The sequence below is a fragment of the Sapajus apella genome, unplaced genomic scaffold (assembly GCF_009761245.1).
Source record: "Sapajus apella isolate SASKATOON/1434 unplaced genomic scaffold, GSC_monkey_1.0 scaffold15, whole genome shotgun sequence".
In the NCBI taxonomy this organism is placed as follows: domain Eukaryota; kingdom Metazoa; phylum Chordata; class Mammalia; order Primates; family Cebidae; genus Sapajus; species Sapajus apella.
The window spans coordinates 29895581-29910050 of record NW_022436955.1 but is presented as its reverse complement, the minus strand read 5'-3'; the positions used below and the strand labels follow the sequence as shown (position 1 = coordinate 29910050).

The window sequence follows — 14470 nt, the reverse complement described above, 5'->3', positions numbered from 1 at the left end:
GTGTGTGTGTGTGTGTGTGTGTGTGTGTGTTGGAGTTTTGCTCCTGTTACCCAGGCTGGAGTGCAGTGGCATGATTTCAGTTCACTGCAACCTCTGCCTCTTGGAATCAAGTGATTCTTTTGCCTCGGCCTCCCATGTAGCTAGGACCATAGGCATGTGCCACCACACCCCGCTAATTTTTGTATCTTTAGTAGAGAGGGGTTTCACCATGTTGGCCACGCTTGTCTCGAACTCCTGACCTCAAGTGATCCACCTGCCTCGGCCTCCCAAAGTGCTGGGATTACAGGCATGAGCCACTGTACCTGGCCTATAGTTTATAGGTATAGATTTATATACATCCCTTTTCTACATTCACAGAAGGGACAGTGCACACACAGAGCTCCATGCCTTGCTGGAGAATGTGTCTCAGAGCCCATTCCTGTCATTGCAGCAGGCTGGCCTCCCTGTCCCCTGTGTTGAGCAGTGGCAAGGTGTTCTTAAGTGACTGCACCTCAGTAACTGAGCCCACTCTGGCCGATGGATGCGTATGTTATGAGTTATTTCCAGATTTTGCTTTGGTCTTTTTCCTTGCAGATCATGCTAGGGTGAAGTATGTCCTGTGGGATCGTCTAGGTGTGCCTTTGAGGCTATCCATGGGCCAATTCCTCAGAGGGAAATGACTGAGCTGAAGGGTAGATTGTCAGCCTTGATGTTGCCACCAGAAGGGCCTCTCGTTTTCGGCCCCCAGGGGTGGTGCCCCTTTGCCTGCCCCCTTGTTCCTTGCTGGAATGACCCAGCTTTGACTTTGAGCAGTCTGCTAGTGAGCAGTGAGTAGTATCTCCTTTGCCTTTGACTTGCACTTCATTAGGAGTCAGCCAAGTATTTCTCATGTTTGCTGCTTATCTGCCTGTCATTTTCTGTGAACTGTTCATATCCTTTGCTATTTTTCTGTTGAATTTTCTTTCCCTTGTTCCTTTGCATGCACAGTTGAAGGTTTTGAATTGTCAAGAGTAACATGGCCAGATGGGAGTCTTAGACACAGCAGCAGTAATGCGGGCACTCTGGGAGTGATGCTGGTGGTGGTGCACACAGGCCTCAGTTTCTGAAGTGCCTCAGGCTTCTGATAAGAGGAATTGTAGATTGTCTGTGGGGCCAGAACGCATTTGACATTCCCTGGCTTCCTGCATTTTTGTCTCTGAACAGCTGATTTGGCTAGAGAGACTGTTAAACCTCTGTTTCATCTTAGCTACTCTTTCAGGCTCAGATAATCCTTTTCTTGTGCCACTAATGACAGATTTTCAAAGCGGCTTTACTACTGGTTCAGCCATCCCTCGGGAGCCGGTATCCAGTGGCTACTGTCGAGTGCCTTTTCAGAAGCAAGGCCGTGCCGTCACAAAGTCCTGACTTCAGAGTAGCGATTTTCCCTCCAAGCTAAGCTGATTAAACATATTTTCCTTTTAGTAGGAATTTGTTTTTAGTCTTTTTGAAAACTGTTCTTTTCATTGTTTTTAGATATGAGTCTTTTTGACATAAAGCTTCCATATTTCCCTTTGTGACATGCTTAAAAGCGTCGGTGTTCATGTCGTCGTGTTTTCACCGTCATACATTTGCCATGTTGTTACTCCTGTTGAATGCCCAAAAGTCCATCTTCAGTGTGGGCTGCCTGTGGGCATTTCTGTGGAAATTTCTATCGATTGGCCAGGGATATTGTTTGTCCTTCTGCCGGACTTGATGGAAAATCTACTTCTCAGTGATGCCCCGGACCACACAGTGATACTGATTCTCGGTTGTCTCTTAGGCTGGAGAATCGGGAAGGGAGAAGGCTACGCCGATCTGGAATATGCCATGATGGTGTCCATGGGCGCCATCAGCAAGGAGACGCCAGTGGTCACCATCGTCCACGACTGCCAGGTGCTCCTTATGAGGGGGCTGAGCAGAGCCACTGCCACTCTCTTCTGAGGGAGGGGGTGGGGAAAAAGACCGTCTGCTACTGAACCTTGCCCTGTCACAAGTGGTGTGGATCAGCCGGGGCTGGACTTGCTAGTGGTGTGCTGGCTAAGCCTTGGCCCCAGATTGGATTTGGGGGTGCTTCTCTAGCCAGCCTCACATTCCCACCGAGCGGTGTAGCGTGCATGACTGCAGTGGCGCCCCATCAGCCCCTTTATCCCGCAGAGGTGCTCCCGCTGGCCCACTGTCCTGCAGAGGTGCTCCCGCTGGCTCCTCTGTCCCACAGTGGCATTCCCAACGGCCCCTCTATCCCACCCCCGTTCCCCCAGGTTGTGGACATCCCTGAAGAGCTCCTTGAGGAGCACGACATCACTGTCGACTACATTCTCACTCCAACCAGAGTCATCCCCACAGGCTGCGAGCGCCCAAAGCCAATGGGAGTCACCTGGTCCAAGGTGGGTCACGGCCATGGCCAGCTCTGGCCTGTAGCCTAGCGGCTTCTCCTCTTTTAAGTGTTTGTGTCTGGCACAGGAGCTGCTGGCAGTCCCAGCGTGGCTGTACATTACAATTAGCCAAGAAACTTTTGAACAATTTGGCTCCTGAATGACAGTCTCCAGGCCCAGGCCTAAGAATCTGCTTACAGATCTCTGGGATTCTAAAAAGCAGCTAGGTTTAAAATCTGCATCTGTTGATGGCAGAAATGGCCACATGGGCTAGGAGGGCGAATGCCTTGAAGCTTTGTTTGACAGCTGGTTTTCATTTTTAATGTTGTTTACTGCCATCCCAGTTGCAGCAAACTCTGCCTGGCCGTATCTCATTGGTCTTCCGTTTTTAAATCCAGATTCTTTTTTTACTGAAAGTCTGGATCTTCAAGCAGAACTAGCTTGAGCAGAAGGCAGTGCCAAGCGTTTGGACATTTGATGCATGTGTGGCTTTTATCTCCAGATGAGGTAGTGGCACATGTTGCAAATTAGTCTGCAGTAGGAGCTTGACACCCTGCAAGCCATCCTGTAGGTTATGACACTCTCTCTCCTGGCAAGCAGCCAGAATTACTGAGGAGACCTTTGTGCTTCATGTGGACAAAACTGTTGGTCAAATAAGCATACTTGTTAACGTCTCCCATTCTTTAAACCCAAATCATTCAGCATCTGAGAGTATTCTTCCTTTGGGCATGGAAAATCAACATCCACCTCTAAGGGTGAATATCAAATACTTGCTATGTTTGCCACAGCCCAGTGGGGCCTTTCCCTGCAGGTGTCCTGGGCAGGCACTCTTGGGGCCTCCCGGGGCATGCACTCCTTCTCAGTTGGCCCTGGATAAAAGCAGAGGGGAGCAGCCTTTGTGACCCACAAGTGGATGGGCAGCTCTCCAAGTGCCCCTGGAGCACTGGGGAGAAGGTGGTCACTGCCCTCCCAGGAAATGAAAATATCCCTTGGTGTCTTTCTTCAAGCTTGGGTTCACCTGTGAAACTTGATCCACAGCTTCCTTGTAAGTAGAAGCCAGTGTACCAGCTGGAGCATGAGGGCGGCGACTCCTCAGAGCTGAGAACAGGGTGCTGGAAAGGTGGCACAGGGCAGTGGCCACAGTGAGGCTGCGGCAGTCCCGCCAGGCCAGCCCTTCATGGAAGGGACCATTGTAGCCATGTCAGGGGGAGCCTGGACAGCCTCTCCCAGAAGAGAGACAGGAACAGCCTGCCTACATTCTAAAGATTTTAACAAGAAAAGTAGAAAAGTAGCAACAAATCAAGCCATTGGACTCGTTAGATGAATATAACCCTCTTACAGGAAAGCATACCAAACTCAGCCACAGCTTCCTCAAACAGGGTCAGCGCTGTGTGTTTGTGTTTGGGGGGGTGGGGTGGGTGGAGGGGTGGGGAGGGCATTGGGGGCTTCGCTGTTTGTCAAGACCCTCTTTCAGGAAAATGGTCATTGCTTATGAGGCCTCAGCAAGAAACTCAAACTTCTAAAAAGCCAGCTCTCATTCTGGGTCTTGTTCTCAGTTTTACCACCTGGTAATCCCTTTGCAGGATCAGAGGAAATCAGTTACTTTCTCCAACCCCCAGCGTTTCTGTTTTACTCTTGCTAGCCATGCAGCCAAAGTGAGTCTTTATCAACATTTTTTGGTAGAAAAAAAAAAATCCCAAAATTTCAGTAAGGATTTTGGATAAAGACGGGGGCAGTTCTGTGCTCGGTTATAATATTGTTTCAAATGCACTTTTTGGCAAGTATTTGTCATACCTCTCATGATATCATAGTGATAATAGGTTTATAGGTTGTAGAACCCCAGAATTTGCTTCTTGGGTATCTTACTGGAATATCTGGGATACAAACACTTTAGATCTCTTGATGGAGGATGTGAGGGAAGTGGAAACCCTGCCTTTTCTTTACTCATTTTCAATACACAAAGATAGTTCAGCAGCTGATTCCCTGGCCTTTGTTCCACCTTTCCGATAGTTGACATCCTGCCCAATCTTATAGACCAGTCTAATACACACTGATTGTTTGAGTGCAGTTACTGTAACGACGCATCTCCCTGATTCACCGTCGACGTCAGTGGGGGCTCTTGCCAGCCGTGTCTCATGATTTTAAGGAAGGGAGACCAGGGGGCCAGTGAGCGTATTGCTCAGTTTAGCAGCCAAGAGTTTCCCACTTAGTAGCTCTATCTGTAACCTCCAGCACACCCTCAAAGCCTCCTCATTTGTCCTTGAAATCAGACACGATCAGCACTAACTCCTAGGGAGGGTGCCAGGCAGTGCATGTAAAATGCCAAGCATGATGCTTGGGAGCATGGCCACAGTCATCATCATGGTCACAAATGTGAGGCAGGTTGTTAATAAAGTTGAGAAATCTTCCTGGACACCGTGCGCGTTTTTTCTTTCTCTGTGCTGTTGGCAGATCCTTAGAATGGACCTTCTGGGTAGCTCCCTGAGCCAAGCTGGGGTCCTGCACTTGTCTTCCTGTGGCCGTGGTTGTCACATGATGCCCTGGTATGCCCTTTCTACCTCTTGGTGGAGGACAAGGAGGGAGGCACTGACCCGGCTCTCCAGCCCCATGGCTGCTCCATACTGCCTGTGACTGTGTAGGTGCTTTGCAGAGACCACCCCCACCCCACGAGCAGCCATTGTTCTTCCTCCCCCGTCTCCTCTTCAGCAAAGGAAGCCTGGTATGGTTGGGGAAAGGGGTGAAAGTGCATTCCAGTACTCTGCACCATCATCAGAAACTTTCTGTCAGGAAGAGAGAAGCACAGAGACATTCCACAGAAGGCGCTGCTTTTACTCCTCCTTTCTAGAAGGTACATTGTCTCCTCTGTCCTCGAGGGCCTTTCTGTCTCTGGGGGTGATCGTCTTACCCACAGACCTGTGAATCTCAAGGTGACTTGGCCACAAGATGCACAGCCACTGCTGCCCCATCCACCGGTCACTGTACCCTGAAAACCCAGGATTCCCTGAGCCTCCAGCTACAAGGACCTGTGCCAGGCTGGAAATGATACCAGAGACCTGGATCTGAAGTTGGAACATGGTCCTGAACCTCTGGGCAGTTCGTCCAGTTCAGGTGGTCTTCTGATTTCCTGGAGACAGTCATAGAACATCCCTCCCTGTGACAGCCATGTGTCAGGTGATCTGCAGTGGGCTGAGAGCTATTTGGCTGCCTTCGCTCTGTGCAGTAGCAAACCAAAAATGGCTGAAGTCCCTGACCCGTTGGTGTCAAGAGCAGCCCCGGCCGCTGACCAGTCTGCCTGTGCAGGGAGTGAAACGCAGAGGCCCAGCCAGTTCCCGGGGCTGAGTGGTGTCCTGTGAGTTACTGACAACAGAAGAACAGAAATTCCTGTTGAGACCTGTGACCACCTGCTGGACCCAAGTGAGCACCTGGACAGCACCAGCAGGTGGAGCCTCTGGGGAGATGGAGGTGCTGCGGCTGCCGCATCGAAGCTCCTCACCATCTGAGCTGCACCTGGACAGGGAGATCTGCCACACCACTGCTGTGCTTCTGGAGAGCTGGCCTGAGGTGGGGCATGGGGGAAGATGGATGTTAAGAATGCCGTGGAGGTGGAGAGGAACAGTAGGACATGGCTATACACTCAGAGCCTCAGCTGCACCGAAGGCGAGGCCAGCCTGCCTGGGAGACTGAGGGCTCAGGAGGAGCGACTCGGGGGTCCACAAGCCTGTGGTCCCCATCACCACAGCCACAAACCAGAGGAGCTTTTGGCCTTTGCCCAGTAGAAGGACTGTCAGTCACACACGTCTTCTCCTCCATCCTGTGTTCCTCATGGGAACTCCCATCAGCATACGGCTGATTACCACGGGGGTGGCCAGGATACCATAGACCAAGGTCTGCAAGTCCGACTTTCTCAGGTCAACTCATGGCTCCTTAATGAAGGAAACGGGATTCTCCTAGGGCCAGTCTCCTGTTTATACTCAAGGAAATGATTTTGTGCTTTCAAAGCTTGGCCCATTTTTCCCCCACATAGCCTTCTGGGGAGGGTGGTCCTCAGATGGCCACAGTAGGCTGCATGATCCATAGACACCTGAAGAAAAGGGATTTGGGAACAGGCCCAAAATGCTGCTCTGTGAACAGCAGTCCTGGGACAGCACAGCACAATTTCAGATCCCATATAAAAAAATATATATATATTCTCTAGGAACAATGCAGCTAACTGTGAACCAACCCCTACTCACAACTGGGCCAGTACGTTTAGAGTACCAAGAGGGGCTTTCATTGAAAAAGAGTTACTACATTTGGCCCGATAATTTACCTTCTAGGAATCAGTCCTAAAGAAATACGTAGAAATTCAGATAAGGATTTACTGAATTTCTGTAGAAGACATGCAGTGCCTTCAAATGGAGGTGGGGGAGCCCATTTAAGTGCATACAGCCTTTTAAAGAATATTGAGCGGCGTGAGAAAAGGCATGTGGTGTAAAGTAGAAAAGGCACAGTGTGGCATTATACATGCTGGATATGGAATTTCCTATTCTGCTCAGTATGTCGGAAGGCAGAGAGAAAAGACGGGAGGAAATATAGCAGAATATTAACAGTACTTATCTCTGGGAGATCGGATTTCAAATGTTTCTACTTTTTTTTCCATAACAAGCATATACTAATTTTATAATCAACAATATTTAGGAAAAGCAATAGTAAATTTGTTAAACATCTTCCAAGGTAGACATTGTGTCTAGGTGCGTTTGAACCCAGCCACACAGTAGTAAGGTAGGTGTCTCTGTTCCAGTGTGCTCAGTTAGTAGAAACGAGATTTCAGAAACCAAAATAGTTAAATACGCACCAGTTCTTAAAACTCACACACACGTGTGTGTAGGTAACACTGGCATAGCCATCATGGAAAGCCCAGGCATGTGTGTGTGATGTGAAGCACATGGCTGCTCTTCTCCAAGGGATGACGTCCCAAGTGTGGAAGTGAGACAGCAGCTGCTGGTCCCAGGCAGGACTCTGGAGCAGGTGGAGGGAGGCATGCCACTCTCGGGGACCTTTCAGTGACAGCCAGGCAGGAGCCATGGCATGCAGATGGAAGCTGGCATTTCACAACATCGGTTTTAGGGTGATCCTGTATGCCAGAAAAAAGAATTCTTTTTTTTACTAAATAGTAACTTCCATACAAGTTGTACCATCCCTTCCCAATGTTGGGGCACAGTTGAATGCAGTGCTGCCTGTGGTCGGGCCCCTTCCCTCGCTGGGAGATCCAGGCTTTGCCCCTGCTGTCCCTCAGCAGTCCCAGGAGAAGCGTGATTGTGAAGAGGCGACCCTATTGAGCCTTTTTAAAAATATATATATATACCAACTGACACCTTTGATCAGCTGTGTGCAGAAGGGTTTCCATGAGCTGCGTCTAAGAGACTTTGCCCTTAGAGATCGAGCAGAGGCTTTGGGGCCCACCTGGCATTTATATTTATGGAAGGCAGCACAATCCCTCGGCCTTCGCTGAGCATGGCTACTCTGTATGGTTATTCCACTGTGGCCATTTGCAAGTATCTTAAAGCATTTTCATCAGTGAACAATCAAATTTAGTCTCAGGCAAGAGAACTCTTTATTTGCGGTGGTTGAACTTATTATTAGAAATACTTGTGACGTGTGCTCATCTTTGCCAGCATGGCTCATGCCTATAATCCCAGCACTTTGGGAGACCACAGTGGGAGGATCACTTGAGGCCAGGAGTTCAAGACCAGTCTGAGAAACATAGCAAGACCCCGTCTCTACTGAAAATATGGAACTTAGCTGGGTGTAGTGGTGAGTGCCTACATGTAGTGTCAGCTACTTGGGAGGTGAAGGCAGAAGGGTTGCTTGGAGCTGGGTATTCGAGGCTGCAATGAGCTATGACTTGTGCTCCACCCTGGGTGACACAGTATGACCCTGTCTCTTAAAGGGAAAAAAAAAAAAAAAAAGCCGAGGGGGATTCAAAGATCATCCTTCCAGTTTCCTTATCTTCAGGTCAAGTAATGCAAGAGTCAGAGCAGCCGTTTATCCAAAATGGTAAAGCAGCATGTAGTTGCCTTAAGATTGGAGCCCAAGTTTCTGCCTTTTTTTTTTTTTTTTTTTTTTGAGACGGAGTTTCACTCATGTTACCCAGGCTGGAGTGCAATGGCGCGATCTCGGCTCACCGCAACCTCCGCCTCCTGGGTTCAGGCAATTCTCCTGCCTCAACCTCCTGAGTAGCTGGGATTACAGGCATGCACCACCATGCCCAGCTAATTTTTTGTATTTTTAGTAGAGACGGGGTTTCACCATGTTGACCAGGATGGTCTCGATCCACCCGCCTCGGCCTCCCAAGGTGCTGGGATTACAGGCTTGAGCCACCGCGCCCGGCCCCAAGTTTCTGCTTTTTGAGCAGATTTCCGACTTTCAATCAGAAATCTTGAGAGTCAGATTTCGGATTCATATTTGAATATGAAGGGACAGGTTTTTTAACTTAAAGTTGATTTTTTTTTTTTAGAATAGGATTATAGAAAGGCAAAACTGTTTCCTCACTTTTGATAAAGAAGCAAAATGTTTTCACTTCACATGGCAAATTGACAGAATATAACAACTGTTCCTCATTGCCAGCCAGGAAACAGTAGCAGTGCCTGGACTCATGTGACCGTGGCTGTCCAGCCACCCCGTGGCACACAGGAGGCTCTCTGTCAGCTGTGGCAGGGACTGGGCCGGCTGTCCAACAGGTTGCGGACATGGCCAGCAGCTGGTGGAGTGGTGAGGCCGCCCACAGCCATGAAGATGGTTTCATTAGCGCTGGTGGAGAAGGGAGCCGATGCGAAGCCTGGTCATCCTTTCCCCAAAGCACTGCTGATGAGTAGAGCGATTTTACTTCAATGGAACACGCTTCGCATTTCCATTCTGAAGACCCCCCTGTGGATGCCAGTGTGTCGGTGTCGTGGCTGTCCACTTAGCTCAGCACGTGTGGTTAAAATGTTTTCATTATTCTTCAGCAGATTGTACACTTGCTGGCAGAATACAAGAGCTCTCTGCAGTGCGCATGGAAGGACATATTTCTTTTCCCATGCATGCTTCAAAACATTTCTGCTGCAAAACCCAAGTGTGAAGCCTCGACCAAGAATGAGGTGCTACAGGACATAGATGGGAGGGGAGGTAACTCAGGGGGCAGGTGACGGGGCTGGGGCAGCTCCTGATGGACCCCATCAGAAGAGCAGTGTTTACCTGGAGGGTGCAGCCTGCCCCCAAACCCCTATGCCTCACTGTACCCCCTATCTCACCCCCACCACACGGGATGCCCACACCTCAAGGATCTTGGCACTGTACTCAGAGCCACGTAGCTTTGAGTTCTTACAGATAAATGCATAGCCACACTTTTTCTCTCATCGTCATTGCAGCTTTAAATTTTATCATCTGTTCTCAATACTAAATGTGGTAATTTAAAACATTCTTCAAAATCAAATGATGACCACTTTATTTTCAAATGTCTCAAAAGAACACAAAAGTCTGAAGTTTCTGAGAAGGTGGAATAGAGGTGAGGAAAGAGGGGGTTGGTTGGACTCGGGTTGTCTTTGAGCTTCCTTGGGCCCCAGAGCTTGTGTGCTACTGCTCCTTGAGTTGAGTCAGGATGGCAGAGGGCCCTGTGGAAGAGAAGTGCCTCTGGGTCAGGAAGGCACATTGTTGCTGTGCTCATGGCATAGACGTGTGCTGTTTTCCCTTGTATCTAAACAGTGGGAAATGTGGGAGAAAGTCTTTCTTTGTAGAGCCTTTCTATGACAGCTAACAGTCTGTTTGCCGTTCAAGACCAAAATGAGGCCACGGGCCTGCCACCTGCCAGGGAGCACAGCGGCATCCCGCCACGAGACTCTTACCAAAGCAAAGGCTTTAACAGGAAGGGCAGGTTACTTTCCACCCAGCACTGGGAGACAGAGCCAGGTATGAGACTGCAGAGGACTGAGAGCCTTTAGGTTTGCAGGAACGCACTTGGCTGCTCTTAGGTGTGTGCGTATCTTTATCACTCGAATGTATTGATGCTTAACTTGGGGCCTCTGCACCTCTTGTAGTTTGGAGGCACATGAATGGTCTTTATCGACCCTGGGAAATTGTACAGAAAATTGTGGCTGAGTCATTCTTGGGAGGGGACCCCAGCTCCTCGCAAAGGTTCCTCTCTCACCCTGCCAAGGATAAGAACCATTGCTCTAAATTGCATGTTACTCTGAATGTCATGAGAACACTGATACTAGCTGAACGATTTAGTCTTGTAGAACAGTTGGCAGTTCTCTAACTCGTGCTGCCCCATACTGGGACATACTCACCTCTGTTGGAGGCCTGCAGGTGACCACAGCTCGCCTCTTGGTGACCATGCTCATGTGAAAGCTTGGTGCCCAAAAGAAAGATAAAAAGCATCTCTAAAGAATGAGAATTGTCCGAAAGCACTATGCAGTGTCTCTTTCTTTTCTGCACAGGGCATGGTGGTCCAGGTGTCACCCAACCTGTCCTGACCCATAGGCAGCTCCCAGTGCAGGCTGTCCCACAAGGACAACGTCTTCAGGTCTTCCTGGTTTAGGCTGCATCCAGCCAGTTCCAGTCTGTTCCAAGGGGCCCGCTGCAGTAGCTGATTGATAAGAAAAATCTAGATAAAGCCAACAATGTCCTTTGTCTATAAGTCCCATACAATTGAGACTTAAGCTTTGCATAGTATTGCTGATTTCATAGCTGAATGACCCATCCCTAGGAAGTATTTTCAAAGCCGTGTTTCAGATTTGCCTTGTTTCTGCATTTTTGGCTCTGCATTGAAGGGGTTGACCCTTAAGGCATGTTCTTTCAGTGGAGAGGAGACCCTTGTACACCTCTTAAATTCCTCATCCCACCCAAAGGCACAGGTAAGGGGCAGATATGGAGGCAGTCCATATTATTCCAGGGGAAGAGGGCCATTAGGGGTGTTGCCTTTTGTGGCCCTGTAATCCCAATAATAGCAACCTGAGGCACCTCTTCTGGGGAGGAGGCCTGAGCGGAGAGCCCCAGCCTCACTTTTCTGCTTCTGGGCCTGGAGAAAAACGGAGGCCCGATCCTGCAACCTCCATAGCATGTGGGCAGATGCTCTAGCGAGCCCCCGTGAGTGCTGATTTTCCTTAAGCCGGGGGTGGGGTTTGGCAGAGCTACAGACTGGTTGGCATGGTCTGTGAGACAGTGGGTGGGATGGTGTGAGTCCCATGTTCCTGGGGCTGAGTTAGACCATTCTGCATAGCTTGTGTGTGCAGCACAGCTGGCAGAGGTACGGATGTGTGTGGCAGGTACCCCTGTGATTCTGTCCCTGAGAACACCTGCAACTGCTTTACTTTTCAGATCAGCCGGGAGATGATGGAGAAAATCCCAGTACTGAGGAGCCTCCGTGCCCGAGAGCAGCAGGCTGGGAAGGATGTCACCCTCCAGGGTGAGCACCGGCATCCTCCGGAACCAGGCCGGCAGCAGACGGTGCCCTGGAGTGCTGGCAGAAGGCCCCAGGACACACCTGGGCCAGAAGCCAATTCCATGGAGGCAGCCTGTGGCTCCCCACTAGGGGAGGGTGCCCCGCTTGCAGCCGATGTTTATGTTGGGAACCTCCCCCGGGATGCCCGTGTGAGTGATCTGAAGAGAGCCCTGCGGGAACTCGGTTCCGTGCCCCTGCAGCTCATGTGGGAGGGCCGGCGGCATAGGGCCTTCCTCCGTTACCAGGACGCAGCCGCAGCCCAGCAGGCCATCTCCTGCTTGCAGGGCCTGCGCCTGGGCACTGACACCTTGAGGGTGGCGCTGGCCAGGCAGCAGAGGGACAAGTGACCTCATGGAAAGCCACAGAGCCCACTGCTGGTTCGCCATCCCCATCACCTGCCGCACCGGTTCTCGTGGCACTCGAGGCCTGTGTGGCGAGACATGACGGAGCCTCTGTGTGAGCTGCTCGGGTCTCAGTGAATTCCCAGGACCTCCTGTGAGCCGGGAAGCCAGCTCGCAGTGCATCTCACAGCGCGCAGGAGGCTGCAGCCCCCTGTTCGTGCAGGCCTTGAGCCAGTTTGTATTTCCCTGGAGGGACAGAGCAGATGGGCCAGGGACTGAGTGAGCAGCAAAGCAGGTGTGGGAAGTGTGGAGGTGATCTCGGGTTTGCAGGGTGGCCTCAACAAAAGATGGACAAAGGAGCCGGCTTCCTAGAGGCCATGACAGGGACCTCATGCTGGCACAGAAGGGTGCCCCTGGGCTCCAGGTCCCTGAGCTGGCAGCACTGCAGGGAGAGCTCCATTCACATCAAGCTCCGTTCCTTGGGCAGGAGCCCAAGGAGCTCCACCCCTGGGTAAAAAGCATTTGCTGCAGCTCAGCTCCATTCTCAGGCCACACTTTGGGGAGCCAACCTCCCCTGGTCACCTCCCCAGCCACGCTCCTCCCTCTGTGGACACACACGCCAGGTCCTCAGCCAGCTGCCTGCACGGGAGCAGCTCTGTGCTGTGGAGAGACTGGCTCTGGGGGGACAGGTTTCATCCCAGCCCACATCACATTTGCCCAGTGCCTCATGTTTTATGGGTTTTGTTCCTCCAGTTCTGTTTCTGAAACACCAGCTGGAGTTTGGCTGAAGGGTCCTTTCTCAACAGAAGGCTTTTTGCAATTGATCCTGGGCACCAAGTCAAAATAAGCATTTAAGCGGAGATTTTTTTTTTTTTTTAAATGTATATGCTTTGAAAATTGAGTTTTTAGCCAGAGGGTTTTACTGAATGTTATTTTAAGCACCTTATTATGCCTCAAGAGGGGAGCCCTTGCGTGCAGTTAAAAGAAAGTGTTCTCAGGACACTTGGTCTTCTCATTGAAAGGGCATTTTAAGGGCATTTTCTCATTGGTTTTACCATGAAAATCCTGTGGAGACTTTGGAAAGAAAATGCAGCCTTAGATTTGCTCATTAAATACCGGTTTCCTTTCCCAGCTGTCATGAATGAAGTGAGGGAGTGGAAGCGTCTGACAGTACCGCCCTGGGCCTGCTGTGTCCTTGGCCCCACCCCTGCCCGCACGGCTGGTCACGTTTGTCACTGGGCATTCGGCTCAGTGTCAGAGGCTGACTCAGCGCCCAGTTCAGAGGAGTCAGCTGGCCTCACTGAACTCCTCATCTTTTCTGTCTTTTTTTTAAGAATACTTTTATTGAAAGATTTTCATTTGTTTTTTGTTTACTTTTTCCCTGTGGATCTGCTGCCATTAGAGTAGCAACTCCAGGAGAAGGGCCAGTGAGTCAGCCCCGCCTTGTCCACTCCCTGCCCTGCCCACAGCAGGAACAGCTCCTGCAGACAGGAGCAAGGCAGGACAGACAGGACTTGGGAATGGACCCACTGGACCGGGAGAGGGAGAAGCTTGGTTCTGACTCTACCACTGGAACTCCTGTGTCCACCCCACCCTCAGACGGCGGCGTTCTACCAGTCAGGGAAGCCAGACTGCTGGGGTTTTCTGTCACTTTAGCCAGAATAATTCAGGCGTATTGATACACAGATAATCTGCAAGAGTTCCTCATTTTTCTATTTGTGGAACATTGCTAGAGTAAGCACCTAAAATAAAATCCCCCACACGCATCAGCCTGCACACCTTTCACTGTCCTGTCCTTCCAGGGAGGCCTGTGGGGACAGTTCTTGCTTCAATTAATACTAAAAAGGAAGAAGTGCATAGAACAGCTTGTTTCTAGCTTCTGGAAAAGCATTCTCAGCTTCAGGAGGAAGCCCAAACCCCTGGCTTCCACCTTTCATAGCTCCACCCTGCAGTCCCACCACGCTGCTCAGGAAAACATGGGACACACCTGGCTGCGGACCCCAGGGTCTTCTTACCGTGACTCCACCCCTCAGGTGAGCGGAGGGCTGTCACACAGGTGCCGGTGTTCCAGGAGCCTGTATTAACATTTGTGTGGTTTTTTCACACGTGGTTTCCATGTGAAGTCAAGTCTGAGTGATGTAAGTAGTTCCTAATCGTTTCTCAGTAATGTAACAGAGAAGTGATGGGTGATGGAATAAGCACCCCTGAAACCTTCTGTTCTTCAACGTGTTTGACACGTCTAGTCCTGCAGTTTGATGAAACTGATATTCGCATAGGGCCCCCTCTGTGCTGCAGGAGGA

The 14470-nt window shown here is 50.4% G+C and overlaps 1 protein-coding gene across 3 annotated transcripts in view; it reads left to right on the top strand.

Annotated features, from left to right (window-relative positions):
• The window catches only part of MTHFSD (methenyltetrahydrofolate synthetase domain containing), a 25856-nt gene extending 11912 nt beyond the window's left edge, over positions 1 to 13944 (top strand). For all 3 annotated transcript variants that reach the window (XM_032284619.1, XM_032284616.1, XM_032284617.1), the window contains 3 exons: positions 1778 to 1890; positions 2256 to 2381; positions 11706 to 13944. In XM_032284619.1, coding sequence (XP_032140510.1) covers positions 1778 to 1890; positions 2256 to 2381; positions 11706 to 12176 — 710 coding nt within the window. In that variant the 3' untranslated portion in view covers positions 12177 to 13944. The remainder of the gene's footprint in view (positions 1 to 1777; positions 1891 to 2255; positions 2382 to 11705) is intronic.
• The last annotated feature ends 526 nt before the right edge of the window (positions 13945 to 14470 follow it).